We start from the raw sequence: 15,793 nt of genomic DNA, 5'->3' as shown, positions 1-15,793 counted from the left end.
GTCCTTCTCGATTTCTGTGACACTGTATCGCGGCCAGCGAAGTCAGTTCGGCCTCGAATTCACCGGCAGGAACGAACTTCGAGACGAGGACGCTCCCCACTCCTATGGACGCCGTTCCGTCGACGAGTTTGCGCACAGATTCCTTGAGGGAGCTTCTCGGACCGCTCTCACGGCAAACGCATCCTATCAGCGAGCCTCGCTCCTCGATAAAAACCGGCTGAAGCTTTATACACGGGTCCGAGCTTCGGCGTCTGATGATTCTCAAGCCGTCACCGCCATTGTCCCTTCCCCCTCCAATCCCGTTAGCTCCGTATACCGATCGCTCAAGCGATTCGCATTTATCCAAAGAGGTAGGTATAAGTGGAGAACTTGTAAAACTATCGCATAGTGGAGAATCATCAGCCGAGATCGAGCATTACGGCTACCTTCCTGATCGTTTCCCCGATATGGACCCACGATATCCCCGGGGCGGCGTGAAGCCATGGAAAACAAGCATGTCAGAAAAACCTATAAATATTTTTCTCCGTATCGAGTTCAGTCCTTCGAATGTATCAGTCCGTCTCTCGCGTCGGTCTAGCTTCAGGATAGATTCTCAGTGGTTTCCGTAAATCACATGGTGTTGACGCCTGCACATCGTAACGTAATTACAGCTCGGATAAAACTTCCATGCTTCGTCTCTTCGGTTCTCCAGTCGATCAGGGAGCTGTCGAGACCACATTAACACATTTTAAATATTAAAGACAAAATAAAAACTTTTCATTTATCCACTGGCGGTGGTTGCCTCGCATAATTTGGACCCGTGGTCCCAGCTGTCAGGTAACCTGCGATGTTCGTCGTGCCTGGGGAGAAACGAGTCAATTCAATTATCCCTTCCATCCAAACGACTTTCTCCCCGGGAAAACTATCGAGGACGAATACTTACTCGGTAGATAGCCAGCGATTGTTGTTTCTCTCGTGAAGAGATCGTGTCGTTGATCTTTGAAATCCGCCCAAATTTTGGATGCGGACAGCAGCTCGTTGAGTTCCTCGCCGTATATCGGATCCGTCAACATGGATTTGAGCGCCTGAACAATGTGCGCTTTGCTGGTAGCGTTCGTGACGGGGCGCTCGAGCAAGTCCAGGAGAATGGTGACTAGTTTCACGCTCAGAGCCTGCTGCACCAGACGCGAAGCGTTCTTTTGGAACATTTGGTTCAGAGCTTTCGCCACGAGATCGAGGGCTTCGGGGCAGTTGTCGATTGCTGTTTTCACGCCGGCCATGCAATCATTGCATTCGCTTAAAGCTTCTACACACGGCTGACTCTGGGCGAGTTCGTGCAGGAGTCGGATCGCGTGTTTTGCAAATGGTGGACTCGACGATAAGGCTGTCACGATACGTGGGATGTGACCCATGACCGGTATGGCTTCCCGCAGCTGGCCTTGGTTCATGAGCAGACCTACGATGGCCGAAGTCAGAGCGTCTAGGCTGGACTCCTGAGATGAAAAAACGCCACGTAGGACACAGGTTTCCAGATTCCTGAATCATTGCTTAAATATACTGTAATGCAAGCGTTTAAATGAAGGGACTTACATCGGAGTCTGGCTTGGACATCAGAGAGCAAACGCGGTCAAGGCATTCGGCGAGGAACTCTTTCGGCCTGCGTAGAGACCAACCAGGACTTTGAACGAACAATCTCACGTAAACCCCTGAGACCACGAGCTCGTCGTCACCTGTCTCGCTACATAGCGAGAAGTCGCTCGGGATCTGAAAGATGTTGCCGTTATTGATCGGAGTAAAATGAATCGAATTCACACGCTTCATCCGTCTGGCAGTCCGATTCCGACCGGATGAGCGAAAGGTTGAGCGAGTCAGGAACAATAAGGAACTCACCTCCCAACGTTCCGAAGGTTCGGCTCGTTGTTTGTTGAAAAGCTCGTCGCTCATCTCGCGCACACTTGATTTCAGTCTCTCCCTGCTCTCATCGTTCCAAATAAGCTCCGGATTTTCTTGATTGCCCTCAAAGAGCGTCACGCTATCTTGCGGCGACTCCTTCATGGCATCGAGGAACACCGCCGGCATGAAGCGCGCTATGACCCTGACCAACTTGGGTCCGCTCAATTTATCGGAACTCATCTTGGCTATCAGTTCCGCCGTGCGCTCCCGGACTTTAGCGTCGAGGCCGTTGCAATACACATTCAGCAGGTAGACAAGCGCACCTTTGGACATAGCTTCTTTCACTAGAGCGGAGTTCGACATCAAAGGCAGAAGGGTGTCCAGAACCGCTTGTTGATCTGAGGAGGAAAAAGAAACAGTTGGTAAATGAATCAGGATGATAGTTCAATAATCACGAGGAACACCGGAAAATCCACACGAGCAATCGGAGCGGTACCTCTCGACCCGATTCCCGATTTTCATCAATTGACAGGGACCGGAATCCACTTACGTTGATTACTTTGGAACGACTTGAGAACGAGCAGCAGGAAGACTAGAACCTGGACGTTGGCGATGTCCTGCACGCAATTCTTGTTGCCCGTCACCGACTGGATGACGTTGACGGCCAGGACTTGCAGTTTAGTGTACTCGGTGTTCAGCAAGAGGAATAAGAGCTTGAAGTGTCCGATGCAGAGCGTTTCGACCGAGGGGTTGTTCTGTATGACGTTAAATAAAGCCTCCATCGCGAGTTCGGCGTTCGTCACGCGGTCGACCTCGCTGTCTTTGGTGACGACGAGATTGCTGTTTTTAGCCGAATAGATAAACTGAGCTTGGGATCCAACGAAGGAGAGTAAATCTTGCGTGAATTGACGTGGGTTCTCCAGCGGGAACTGCGCTTGCTCGTTGTAAATCCGAACGAATATGTCGCCGACAACCAGCTCCTTCTCGAAGAGGCTGTACGAAAAGCCGGAGCCGTAGTCTTCGTCGCATTCTCCCTGAGGGATTAGAGAGGATTATCAGCTCGTATATAAATTGATTAAGCTGACATTCACCCCCGGAGAATCCGAGGGGAAATATCGATGAATGGACAGATGAATGAAGACAATGACTAGAGACTTGACTCACGGATCGGATTTTTGATTTTTGCTGCCTTTCCAGGTACTCAATGAGTTCGGCACGCGTAGAGTTGTCCCAGATAAGGTATGGATTTTCGGTATTCGAATTGAGTATCTTCAGGATTTCGGAGGGTGGGCAGACTCCAAGCTTTCTCGTGATGTAAGGAGTGAGGAGCGCGATGAGGCACTGACGAATACGTTGGTTCGGCGGGGTGGCGAAACCGGGGTCGGTGCCGGCAAGGCGAGCACACGCTCTAACCGAGAGCTCGGCCAAGTAGTTGGCTACGGCCTGTTGGTTGCTCTCCTTGCTGACGTCGACACCGCTCTCACCGAGCGTGAAATCGTACTTGAAGAAGAACAGAAGCAGATGGAACAGCACTCCACATTCGAGCATCGATGTCTGCAGCTGCTCGCACACACTCAAAGACGTAACGCATTCAACCGCGGCTGCGCACAGCTCGGTCAAGTGTTTGAAGTACAATATGCGACAGAGATCGGACACGAAATTCGGAAGATCGTTTATGAGCACGCTGCGACACGAGTCGAATTTCGCAGCGACCGCGAAGCACGCAACGGAATGTCTGCACACGGAAACCACGAGGTCATCGGGTGTGCTCGAGTGGTTGAGTTGCTCGACACAGCGAACGAACGCCTTTTCCAGCACGGCTAATCCTCCCTCTCGTCGGAGCTCCTGAACGTTGAGTTCTGAGCAGTTTAGAGTGTGGTACATGGTCTCGATCGCGAGACCCAGCAGCGGATTCTGCTTGGAAAGCAGCTGATCGTCCTGAGTTTCTTTCTCGATCATTTTTATGAGCATCGGATAACCGGCGTACTTGTACGGATGCAGTTCGTCCCGACACCTGCTGAAGAGGATGGCTTGTGTTTTGAGGATCAGGCTCAAGTTTATGGGGCAAGGACCGTCGCCCTTGCGGATCGAAGAGTCCGAGAGGTATTCGTAGGCCTTGTTGACTTTCTCGAACACTTCTCGGCCTTCGGGATTTTTGTCTGGATGGTATTTCGCTGCCAATCTGAAATAGGCTTTCCGAATCTTTGTCTGGTCCGTTTTATCCTCCTGCTTCAGACCGAGAACCTCGCACGCGTCGTCCTCGTTGATGGGGGGAGGCTTCACGTTGAGCTCTGCTTTCCATTGATCGAGAACGTCCTTCAACAACTGGACCGGTTCGAGGATCGGCCACGCGGGGAACTTCTGCACGTCACACAAGTGTCGTAGGTAATACATGTTGCAGAAGAGCTCATTGTTCAGTTGTGGATACTGAATCTGAGGGATCGGGCAGTACTGATACGGAGCCCGGGTGTTGGACTTGAGCCGCGGACTGAAATCCGCTATGTGTGTCGCTATTTTTTCGATCATGAATCGGCGCATTTCCGAATTCCAGATCGCTTCGGGTGTGTCGAACTCGCCGAGGAAAATCTCCGCGAACTTCACGGCGCCGTGATTCTCCAAATAACAGATCATGGCTTCGGGCAGGATGTTGCCGAGAATGGAACGTTGTTTCAGCGTGCTGCCCTCTTCGGAACGGAAGGCCTGGCAGGTGTGCGTCAGATGCAACAGGTTGCCGATCGGCAGGACATTCGATCCTGTGTACATGAGAATGAAGAAGAAGAAGCCAGATTGGTACAGTCGCTGGATGGCCGGATTGTGCTGCATGACGTGGGTCAGCAGGACGGCAACCTTCTCGACGAGAATCGGATCGAACGTAAGCAGCAGCTGTACGATGTGGGGGAGAGTCGTCGGATCGCATAGTCTCCGTTTGACGCGCGGCAGAGGTCGTACGATGCTGCCGTCGGGCTCCTTCGTTGGGTAGGCTTCACACACTTTGATGAGGATGTTGAGGATGAGGATAGCGAGGTCAGTTTCGTTTTTTAGGGCCGAGCTCTGCGCCATGAGAGTCCACTTCAGTTGCCCAACGTCCTGTAGTCGGTGCCAACCGTCCATGCCTTGGGCCCAAACTTTCGTATCCGCATTCACTACACCGTCCTCGTACAGCTTTTTCATCTAAAGACAGAAATTCGGAGTCAGACTCTCCGAGATATCCGCTGGCGACTCGTACAGATCCGGAATGGAATCGGAGTGAGTGAGCTCTGACCGAAAGAGAAAAACGAGCCGGAGTTTCCTTCTCCTCACCTCATTAATACTGTGTGGGCCATTTTGATTGTTCTCGTAAAACCATTCCTTCTCTTGATCCATCATCATCTCGGCTGAGGCTTCGATCACGTTCGTCTGGGTTGGGATCACGGCTCGACTCGTGTGCAGATGAGCGAGACACAAAAATTCCACGAGTACCTAGGATAGAGTTATTCATCGGGATGAGACAATCTGGCCGTAGGCAGAGAAAACCGATATCAACGGATACGTCGAAGGACGTTCGGGAGGAGCGTCCGCTTCCCTACCTTGACGCCGTTGCAATCTAGAAGGTATTTGATGTTTTTCTTATTGTTGACGAGTTTCTCGATAAACATGAGGAGACGGTCCCTCTCGTGCCGACTCGTTGTGTTTTTCAACATATCGACGATGTTCTGAGTGTCGTTGAATGACCCGATGTCTTCATAATGACGTCCATAAACGATTGCCATCGCTCGCAAACACATGCATTTCATTCCGATATCGTTCGAGAGCAGGAAACGATGGTAGAGATCGTTGAAGAATTCACGCCTGAGGAAAAGAGCCGACGTATGAAGAGCCTCCTGCATGCTCGTGGTGGTCGCAAACAGCTGATATGGGCGAAGGTCTGCGGTACTCACTGACGTCTTCAATGAAACGAGCAAATTTCACAGTGAAAATTCTCGGAAAACCGACTCGTGGAGAATACATTAGAGATAGCGAGGAAAAATACATTGATTGATTCTCGATACCGAAAGAAAACTCACGATTGCATGATGAAATTGCTGAGCGGTTGGTCGGTGGGCGACTCACGAACCTTGCGGTCATCCTCTTCAAGAAGCAGACGGAGGAAGTAGTCGCCCACTCGAATTTCTTCGGACAACGAGTGGTACGCTACTTCGAATTCCTGATGATTCCAGGACACCGTCACGTCATGACACAACTCGCGGTCTTGAGTGAAGCTGCGAAGTTCATTCTCGAGTGCGTCCCGGAGCTCTTCCCGCGTCTTGTAGTTCCAGATAAGGTGTGGCTTAGCGTGATCCTGGTGGAACTGGTAGTAGAACATGGTCCAATTCGCCAAGCTCTTAACCCTCTGTCGCCTTCGACGAAGCACCACAGGCTGCTGCCGGGCAGGTCGGGTGTCTCCGTCGGACTTCAGCTGAGTCATTCGGGACTTCCAGTGTACGAGGAACTGATCTACGTGGCGTTCGATGACTCGCCATTGTTTGTTCTTTGTCAAATGCTTGTTCGAGAGCTCTGTGGCCATTTTGAGATTGTCTCGAGTTTTGAGGGTTTCAATCGCTTCCTTCGGAGGCATCTCCTTCGAGTCCATGTAGGCGAGGAGGCCAGCGGGCTGAAAAATTCCCTCTAATTTTTAGTAATAAGAATAATAATTTTTGGTAATGTGATCATTTGATAATTGCGATAGTTATAGTTTCCAATCATCAAGGAGGGCAACTGATGAGCTGATCTCGGCCATGGCCCCCCTCATTGTTGACAGGACAAGAGGACAATTTCCTGACTGTGAAATTTACCATGATTCGTTTGAGGGCATTCATCGTGGCTGGGTGACCGGTGAGCCAGAGGCCGACCAGCTGTCTGGACAACTCTCGTAAGGCGAAAAGCCGACTCTCTGAACCCGATACATAGAGCGCATCCAGGAGGTGCCGAGGTAGAGCGGCTTCCGCCAAAGCGAGATCTTGCATTTTCGCGGCGAGTTCCGATTCCCCTTCCTTGGAATAAGTCAGAGGGAAAAATTGAGCATATGGGAGCGTCGAGAGGAGAAAATGAGAGTTATTCCAGGTGAAATTAGACGGATACTTCCAAGTCCGTTGCTCGATCATCATGAATCATCATCATCCATGGGATTGATTTCGAACTGACCTCAATTATAGCCTTCATCACACGCCCGGCGCCCTTGACAATAGCGATAGAGGTGTGTTGGAAGAGCTTGAAAACCATCCGACCGGCGTGATTAGCGACAAGCTCCAACAAGGCATCGAACTGAGCACCTTCAGTCGTTTCTGAATACGGCGCACATAAGGAAAATGTCAAGAAATCCAACATAGCCGATACTACGAGGCAGCCGGTTCCGTGTTGCTGGAAACGGACAGAATTAGTGAATTCGGATGGAGAGGAGGACCGAAGATTGAGCGGATCGAGACCTCAGGAAGCAATATTTACCACATGGTTCGAGAACATGACGAGGAGCTGCTCGAGGAAACTCTTTGAAGAGAGTATCGATAATTTGTTCAACTGTTCTTGGTAGAGGTCGCAATCGTCGTGCATGGGCTGAATGAGTGCGCACAGCATGTCCACGGCCGCGTGCGAGACCGCAGGGTCTCCGCGAGACAGTGCTGAGATCACCTTCCTGCCGATGCGCTCGCGAACATGCGGGACTTGAGTGAAGGCAGCAAATCCCGCTTTGCAGGCAACCAGTCTGCGTAGCGCGTGGAACTGGGCTTCGAGAGTTTCGAGGGGGATGCGATCTTGCTCGCCTTCCTTGGCCAACATGGCCGTCAGAGCAGCCTGGAACATCTTGTCTTTGTTTTCGAAGAGCGCGTCTTTGTTCTTCGCCGTGTGCAGGAGTCCAGAATAAGGCACGTTGGCATTGAAACGAGCCACGGTGTCGGGAAACGACCAGGCATCTGGAAAAATCCAATTCATTGATGATTGAGGATTGGCTCGAGCTTTCTCGTGGAAGTTCGACGGAAGCATTAAGGCCCCTGCGGACGTAAGTGAGCTCTGAGAGTGACAGACTAGTCGACAGTGAAGCTTTGGGGGCCATCACGGGCCGGTGGGGCAAATCGGTGTGGGTTACGAGAGAGCCGTCATCAGCAACAGACGATGGCTCACTCAAAAAATTAGAAGCAACTCTACGGGCTATCGAAACAGGACTAGCCAGGCAACACACACGAATGTTGAGGGTGGCAAGCAATAAACTACCTCCAGTTTCTCGGAATCCAAAACCCCAAATGGTGGCAATCTTTACGGCTACAAAACAGAAAGCACTTCGGAGACGTTTGACGGCAGTTTTCTGTACACCTTGAAACATTCGCATCGTTGAATTCCGTGTCAATTGTCGAAGACTCACTCGGTTGGGTGTGAAGGAACTTCAAGTGCGCGATTTCGACGTCCTCACAAACAGGAATGTACATGGGTCCGCACCGCATGCCTCGATTGATTTTCGACATCCGAACGTGAACGTCCCGATTGCCCGAGGCTCGGACACCGTCTAATAGTGAAGCCAGCAGGGCGTCGCGGTTTGAGGAGAAATAGGCTTTTTCGAGGTCGCCTTGGATGAACTCGATGAAGAACTTCCTCGGCTCTTCCCGGTCCCTAACCAGAGCCGCAATATCACTTAGGGGCCGCAACGACGTCACGTTGTACGTGACGCAATCGCGTTCCACCAAACAGGATTCGGAGATCCCGAGGATGCGCTTCACCGGATCCTGGAAGAAGACGTTCTCATCTTGATCGACGGATCGGGCCTTTCCCTGTATTGAGTGATTGATCGGACTGCATTTAACGATCACCGCCGAGCCTTCTAATGTTCTTTGAACAGTTCCCGGGAAGAAGTCTCACGTGCTCGCTCCCTTACTCACCCTGTGGCGGGCCGACATCTTGTGTACCATGAAATCACTGAGGCTTGTCACAGCTTCGTCGGAAGAATATCTTCCGAACCGCCGCAGGAGGACCGTCTCCTCGCTCATCTCGTCCTTGAAATTGATGTTGACACCCACGAATTTCATGGCGTGCTCCGCAACGAGTTTCATGAATGCTTCTCTCCGCTCAATGTAAAATACGTGGAGACGCTCGAAGCTGTCCACTGAGATCACCAAGCCGCCCGGCTTCCCGTCGAGTAGCTTAGTCAGACCAGTAATGTTTTTGAAATAATATCTGAAAGGATCGAGAAACCATTTTTGCTTCGGTCATCCAGCGGAGTTGCCCGGAAGCGGGCCGAAGGACATTGTCGATTCAATATGATTCACCTGAATGCTAGGTTCTGAAAGAGCATGATCCGGAGGCTTACCTGCCAACACATTCTCTGGTTTGTGGATCTAGCTGATTCACGGAGATCTCGGAAACTTCCAAAATGAGGGGGACTTTTTGTTCTGAGAAATCTTTCTTCATCGCTTTGAATTGAACGGCACTCGGACGCTGCTCACAGAATAAGTGCTTGAATTTCTGCAAGGAACAAATTCTTCTCGCTCGATTCATTTTACTCAGAGCAGGGGTTTCGTTCCGGAAGAGATCGAAGTCGTTCGATCGACGAGAAGACTCTTCACAGCGAAAGGGAATAACCTACCAATGCTTCAGTGAGGATATCTGCTCTGTATTCCGAGGCGAATTTCATGTCACCGATTTTCCTTCCCTCGCGTGTTTTCCTGTACTTGATTATAAATTCGGTGTCGGAGCTCCTCGAGACCAAGGGTTCGATAGCGACGAAGTCCTGGTACTCGAACTGAAGTTCACGAAGATCAACGATCAGTTATAACGTCATAGGAATCCGTTTGGATCGAGATTCCAGCGAACAGGTTTCTCAGTTGTAAGAATGCAGGCAGCGCTGATATAGCTCGATGAACTGTCAGATAATTCGCCTGGCACGGAGTTTGATGCATGCCAGCATTCGTCAATTCGAACTATTACTCAGTGCGTGTGAATGATACGAACCTTATTAGTCTCTATCATGCAGTCCGCAATGTTGTAAGTGGTGATGGCCCGGGTCCCGACGGAGAAAATCCTCGGATACTTGCCCTTCCACGAGAGCTTGATGACATTGTAGCAGGCGACATCCTCGTTTCCACCTCGACTCCCTACAGGAGCACCTCCCGTTCCTGGGGACATCATACTAATTTCCCACGGCCATAGAACTGAAAGCAAGCGTCTCCAGTAAGAACTTTCTCGCTTGGGGCTCGTCCTGACCGACGGCTCCCTTCGCGTACTGCAAGGGGTCTGAGTCATGTCGCTCGCTTCGACGGTCGCCGATATCTGACGTTGGACACCGTCAGCTGGCACTGCGATGGTTTCTCTGGCGATTTCCGAGCCGTCAAACCGCGGTCGTCGTCGATCCGAACGCCGAGGAAGCTAAACGAACTTCATCACACAAAGTCATCATTCAAATTAGGCTCATGTATGAAACAAGGTCCCGTAAGGGGATGGCACAAATAAAGTGAAGCAGAGCTGTTGGCGACAATGTGTCGATGCCCTGAGAGGAGCAGGAAGAAGAACTACTACTGACGGCGAGCGACATTGGGATAACGTCAACAGTCGAGACAGGCTCCTCTGTGGAGAGGATTGACAGACAGGAGACGAACAGCGACCCGAGGCGGCTTCACCGATGTCTCGGTGTGAACAGCTTGTCAGCTGGACCTCCGTGGAGTTCTGCGGACCCTCGACGAACTTACTCAACCAGATCACGAGTTTCTAATCTCAGGGTGCAGTTTCGATCACAAGCGTATCCCTGATCGCTCTCGATATCTCGGGGGAATGCTCTCTCGAGTGTTTGCGGCGAACTGCAAACATTGTAAATCAACGCCCGCATTTCACGCGAGCTTCGACAAGGTACGATTTTGATTACGATCGAGGTTGCCGGAGGATTATCAAGCGGAGGACTCGGAGGCAGCGGCACGCTGCGATGATTAGAGACCTCCAACAGCATTGGGCTCCCTCCCTATTCGGAACTCACGCTGCCAACAAAGTCACATGAATCGCGGACTCGGTTCGCCTCTAGCTTCCACCCTCCTCGCACCAAACTACTGATTTGAGGTTCTTCTGAGTTCGGGGTTCCAACGCTCCGGCGGCGTCAACGTCCGAGTCCACTGAGAGATCGAATTCAAATAGATAAACCGCCCACCTCGAGCTAGAGAGATGTCAGTTTCGAATGTCTCCTCTCTTACGAGCAGTCGAAGGAGGCGTTATTGTCTGTGTTTCTGCGGCAATGGTCCAACGAAGAAGTTCCGTACGACGCCGGTGACGAACTGTGTCTTAAGGTCTTGGGAGACAGACACTCACCGAAAACAGTGACAAATTCCGGAGACACTCTAGTGTTGATTTTCTAAGCCACCAATTTACTAAAGCCGAAACCCCCCACTCTGTTGATCGGTGTCTGCAGTCCGTACGACGACTTGCGGGCTGGCTGGTGGCTCCTCTGCTATAGGTCTAGTGACACTAGATGTTGTTTACATCTGGACAACCAAGATGGCGCCACAGAGCATGCGCTCTGGCTTTTGCGTCTGAATTCGAATCCTACTCCACGCTCGATGATGATGAGACAATCTATTGCGAGAACATTTATTCGATCGGCTCAGCTCGAGAAATGTTTGCGAGGATACCGGAGAGGCAGTCGAAAAACCCGCCGTTCCAAAACAGCCGAGGAGTGGATATCACGGGGGTCGCCACCCTCGCAGCTAAGGGAGAGGACGCGAAAGCGAAACTTTTCGCGCGGATCTCCTTCGGCGAATTTGGATCTTCTCACAATGAGTGGAGACCTGTCCCGTGTACATGCGAGGTCCACAGCATGGTTCAGGTTGCCTAGATCCTGTATGCGAGCGGTATCTTCAGCATTTAGACGACTGTCGGCTCCATCCACACACCACAAAAATACGTGACGGAATACCCTCACAGCCGGAGCTCGATTCAGGAGACCATCTGTTTCAGTGAACACTTCGATTGACTTAGCTATCGTCTCCTTGCGGACCGTCGGGAGCGCGACGTTGAGCAGTCCCGATTAGGTGGATCGCTCGCAAAAGTACCCAAACGAATTTCCAGCGATTTTCAGCGGCTTAACCGTCGACCACTCGTTGTATATCGCTCTCCGGCGGTTCAGAAGACGAGCTCATCAAGGATGACTTTTCGCTTTATTTCATTTCTTATGATTAAGAGTATAGGTTATTTGTATTTATATATATATTTTGATGTATATCGTTGCAATCGCTCCTCAGACCACGGCTCCTACCATCGGGCTACATCAGCCAGGCCAGAAGAGAGATCCGCGCTGAATCCACCGATGATTGCCCTCGCAAGCCAGAATTCACAATGGCTCCGCAGAATTTCGCGCTAGAGCCGCACTCAAATGGATGATCGATCGGACATCGAGAAGCTTTCGCTGATACTCCTGAGAGTCTTCTCCAGCTCGACTCTCTCTGTCCCGAAAGCCAGGAGCAATATACCAAGAGACTTCCACGGTATCAGAGGGATTTCCTGTGAGAAAAAATTATGAGTTCGGGATGAATAATCCGCATAGCGCGGCTCCTCCTTCGTTCCTCGCTCGGAGAGCATCGAACGTACTATACCTTGATCAATGTGCCTGCCTTGGTGATGACCAGAGGACAATTAATCAACGCGATCTCGAACCTCAGCTCCGAGTGGTCTCGTTCAGATTCGCGGAGAACCTCAACGTCGTGGATCTCGATATGCTGCTCCTTGAGACTCTGGAGAATCGTGTCGGATTGCAGGCCAGCCAAAGAGGCCACGCAAGGACTCGGAACGTACCACTTCCCGTTGAACTTCACATAAACCAGGTTACCGCCGCCTTTAAGTTCGACCTTGCCGACGTCGACGAAGCGGTTGTTCGCCATGGATTGCGGGGTCTTCCCGGGGCTTTTGGGTGCTTCGTTTTCAACATTCTCAGTTGATGCTAGCGAAGCCGCTAGCTTCGAGTAGCTTCGGAGAGGGCTTCGATCGATAGAATGCGATTCTTCGATTTTCGCAGGAGGGTACAATATATTCTCACCGTTGATCTCCTGCATCGTGAACACATCCGTGAGGTCCCTGAACATTTCGAGATGATCCCCGTAGCCGTACATTTCGTAGCTCAATGGCGATCCAGAGACTCTCAGGAACTCGGCGATCAATCCTCCAGCGGAAATTCCGGATGGGTGTCTACTGAGCAAGAAGCCCAAATATTGTTTGAATTGGGGGTGGGACGAATTTCCTCTTCTTCGGAGCTGCCTTTGCTCCATGGTTTAGCGCTTGCAAAGCTTCGCGGATGCGTTCGGACTCAGGGGGGACATTTTCGGTGGATTCTCGTTTAAGAATGAGGCTCGTCCCATTGGAGGGATAATTCCTAGGAGCGACGTAATACACGGTTTTGTCGGTCTCGCTTCGCGTTACTGTAAAGGCGTCTCCGCATCCATCGCGCAGGAAATCGGCCGCGGACGGGAAACCGAACTCCCGGAACGGAAGGTCCTCACCGATCAATTTTTTGTAGCCTCTTCGAAGTACCTGGAAGGAGTCGGACAAAGGAGTCGGTATCTTCGCGTCATCGGAGACGAACTCATTGTATGACGGGGAATCGATATCAAAATCGAGAGGAGAAGGATCCTTCTCAATAGCCCGAGAGTTCCTTACCTCTACGTGAACCGGGAGGAAATATTTCTTCAGAAGCTCCGAAACGACTTCGACGACGCGCACTGAGTCGTGCATGACTCAGAATCCTTGGAGAACACCAGACGGAGCAGAATCTCTCGCTTCAGACGACCAGTAATCAGTGCTGATGAGGATGCGTGGGACCGCGCACCGATGATGGATCCAGAGTGTTCTGACTTCCTCGTCCTTAGGGGGCGATTGAGAGAGGGATGACTGCAGTACCAGCAAAATAATTCATCAACTCCTTAAGCAAGCCTGAAACACGCCTGGAATAATTCAGAGTACCTCCCTTAGTTCCTAACCATGCAATCGAACTGTGATGACTAGAGGGCTGACATTCGGTACTCTTTCAACACTTCCAAGACGGAGCTCGTGCCGTATACAGGCCGACTCGATTTCGTCACAGGAAGCCGCGGGGGCAGTTTCGAAAGCTAGGGAGGGTATCTTCAACGGGACAACGGAGTCACGGAAGACGTGATTCCTGAGGTTGGTTCCATTCAAAGTAAGGAAGATAGAAATTCCGTGGACTCACCTCGGCAGAAATCACAAGTCACTCAACCAGGCTAACCGGATGCACCCGGATAGTGGTAATCAATTCGCTCTAAATCCCCACGCTCCACAACCGAGCCACCTTCATGTGCGCATCTTTTTTCCCGGGAATGTATCAGCCGATGTTGAGCCGAGGATCTAGAGCGCACGCACATTCGCACAGTGGCGCCCCCTGTAGCTAGAATGTTCCGCTTTCTTTCCGAAACAGTCGAGTTCCGTAAGAGGTCACCTGATACGTTCGCGCCAAGAATGTTTCGTTGTCTATCCATGCGAGAAGACCACATAGGAATACTCGGCGGCGATGGGACTGAAATTATATTTTCCAAACAGGAGGACTCTCGGAGAAATCGATTCCCGACCCGAAATCCGGCGGTATGGCACTCATCTACACTGCGGATCAGCTGATTTGTGATCGAGCTCTCCTCAAGGGCGGGCTTTCCGGGAAAGAATCACCGTGGGTGTGGAATCACTCACAGGACACAGCTGACTCGGAGCTCTGTGATCGAGGGATTCGGAAGCTCACCGAATCGGCTGTCAGAGAGAGGAACTCCACGACTGGCAGGAGTTATTACCCAATGATCCTTGATTACCCAAATCAGTCCATACGACATCTTGCATTCCAAGGAAGCAGCTCGGACTAGATTCGGACCACGTGTCAATCGCTTAATGCGAAGCCAAAGTTCATGACGTGGAGCCGAAAATCTCTCCGATCACGCCTCTCCCAAGAGAATAACACCATCGGTTTCTTGACTGCATTCGCGTTCCAGAGAGCTGCGAAACGCGAAACTATCTTCATGGGGCCGAGGTCCCGTTCGGAGTCTGGGAGGGAGTTTGAAGAATATCAAAGAATCCACGGCGGCCGTGGAAGCCAGCGGGATATCATCATTGAATACTACGAGAAAGACAGCGTTCAAACCGGCAATATGCCCTGCATCCTCCGTCCACGCAAATGTCGGAATCTCGATCAGGAAACATAAATGATAGTCAGAAATCAGAGCTGAGAGTCGCCCCCCCCCCGGAATCCGTGACAGCGACACGATCTTCGAGCCAGATGGCAAGTATCTCTCTGACACTGGGATCGATGAATGGGCACCGGGTGGAGGAGTTCGAATCGAGATATCGATTTCGGGCTCTGGCTGTCAGGTTATCTTTTGCTCTTTCTGGCACTTCACGCCTTGGTCTGAGGTTGCATGCCAGTCCTAACGAATTGACTCCGCAGGAAAGTTATCTCTGTCTAGATCCTTCACCCGTGAGAGCTTTTGGCACAGTTTAATGTTTAATGGAACGATACAGAATTAGGGAAGAGTCGCGGCTTTCAGAGAAACGAAATACGGTCGAGTACAGAAGAAAGTTATCTCAAAAATCGTCGCTGCTTCTCGATGATATTCCCCTCGCCGTCATCCGAGTATGGAGAGGGGGCTGGTCTTGGTTCGGTTTTTTTCAAGACCAAATAGATTGGCAGGCCGTCAAGGTCGTTTATCGTTCATGGAGTTGGCTGGATACGGCGCTTGTCAGTTTCAGTTTGTGTAATACAATCACCATTCTGTGGTCGCCGGCCGCCATTTCAGCTTGAACCACTCTTACCAGCTCGAGTTTCAGCTGGAAGGCGGATCACGAATTTGCATTTTCGGGAGAACTGGCTGAATTCCCCCCCCCACGTGACTCGTTTCTAATCCCGTCTTGAATTTGTGTTGTTTCACAGGTGGGGACATCAATTCACGCACAA

At 51.1% G+C, this 15,793-nt stretch overlaps 2 protein-coding genes across 2 annotated transcripts; both read right to left on the bottom strand.

Annotated features, from left to right (window-relative positions):
* Positions 1–517: 517 nt before the first annotated feature.
* Rme-8 (receptor mediated endocytosis 8) lies at positions 518–9,996 on the bottom strand. The gene is made up of 17 exons (XM_018641355.1): positions 9,823–9,996; positions 9,458–9,613; positions 9,182–9,336; positions 8,754–9,048; positions 8,243–8,600; positions 7,333–7,796; positions 7,033–7,248; positions 6,684–6,881; positions 5,916–6,502; positions 5,439–5,700; positions 5,173–5,331; positions 3,037–5,043; positions 2,423–2,906; positions 1,870–2,270; positions 1,570–1,743; positions 923–1,472; positions 518–839 (listed from the first exon to the last, which is right to left on the bottom strand). Exons 1-17 carry the CDS (start codon positions 9,994–9,996, stop codon positions 757–759), a joined length of 6,723 nt encoding a protein of 2,240 aa, XP_018496871.1. The 3' UTR covers positions 518–756.
* Positions 9,997–12,006: 2,010 nt separating this feature from the next.
* Positions 12,007–14,218, bottom strand: LOC100899807 (uncharacterized). Its single transcript, XM_003748265.2, has 4 exons — positions 14,051–14,218; positions 13,501–13,784; positions 12,444–13,374; positions 12,007–12,351 (listed from the first exon to the last, which is right to left on the bottom strand). Exons 3-4 carry the CDS (start codon positions 13,110–13,112, stop codon positions 12,220–12,222), a joined length of 801 nt encoding a protein of 266 aa, XP_003748313.1. The 5' UTR covers positions 13,113–13,374; positions 13,501–13,784; positions 14,051–14,218; the 3' UTR covers positions 12,007–12,219.
* Positions 14,219–15,793: the final 1,575 nt, after the last annotated feature.

Source organism: Galendromus occidentalis, unplaced genomic scaffold (genome assembly GCF_000255335.2).
Source record: "Galendromus occidentalis unplaced genomic scaffold, Mocc_1.1 scf7180000077530, whole genome shotgun sequence".
NCBI classification, from domain to species: Eukaryota; Metazoa; Arthropoda; class Arachnida; order Mesostigmata; family Phytoseiidae; genus Galendromus; species Galendromus occidentalis.
Note: the sequence above shows the minus strand (reverse complement) of the source record. Positions and strands in the feature narration are given on the sequence as shown.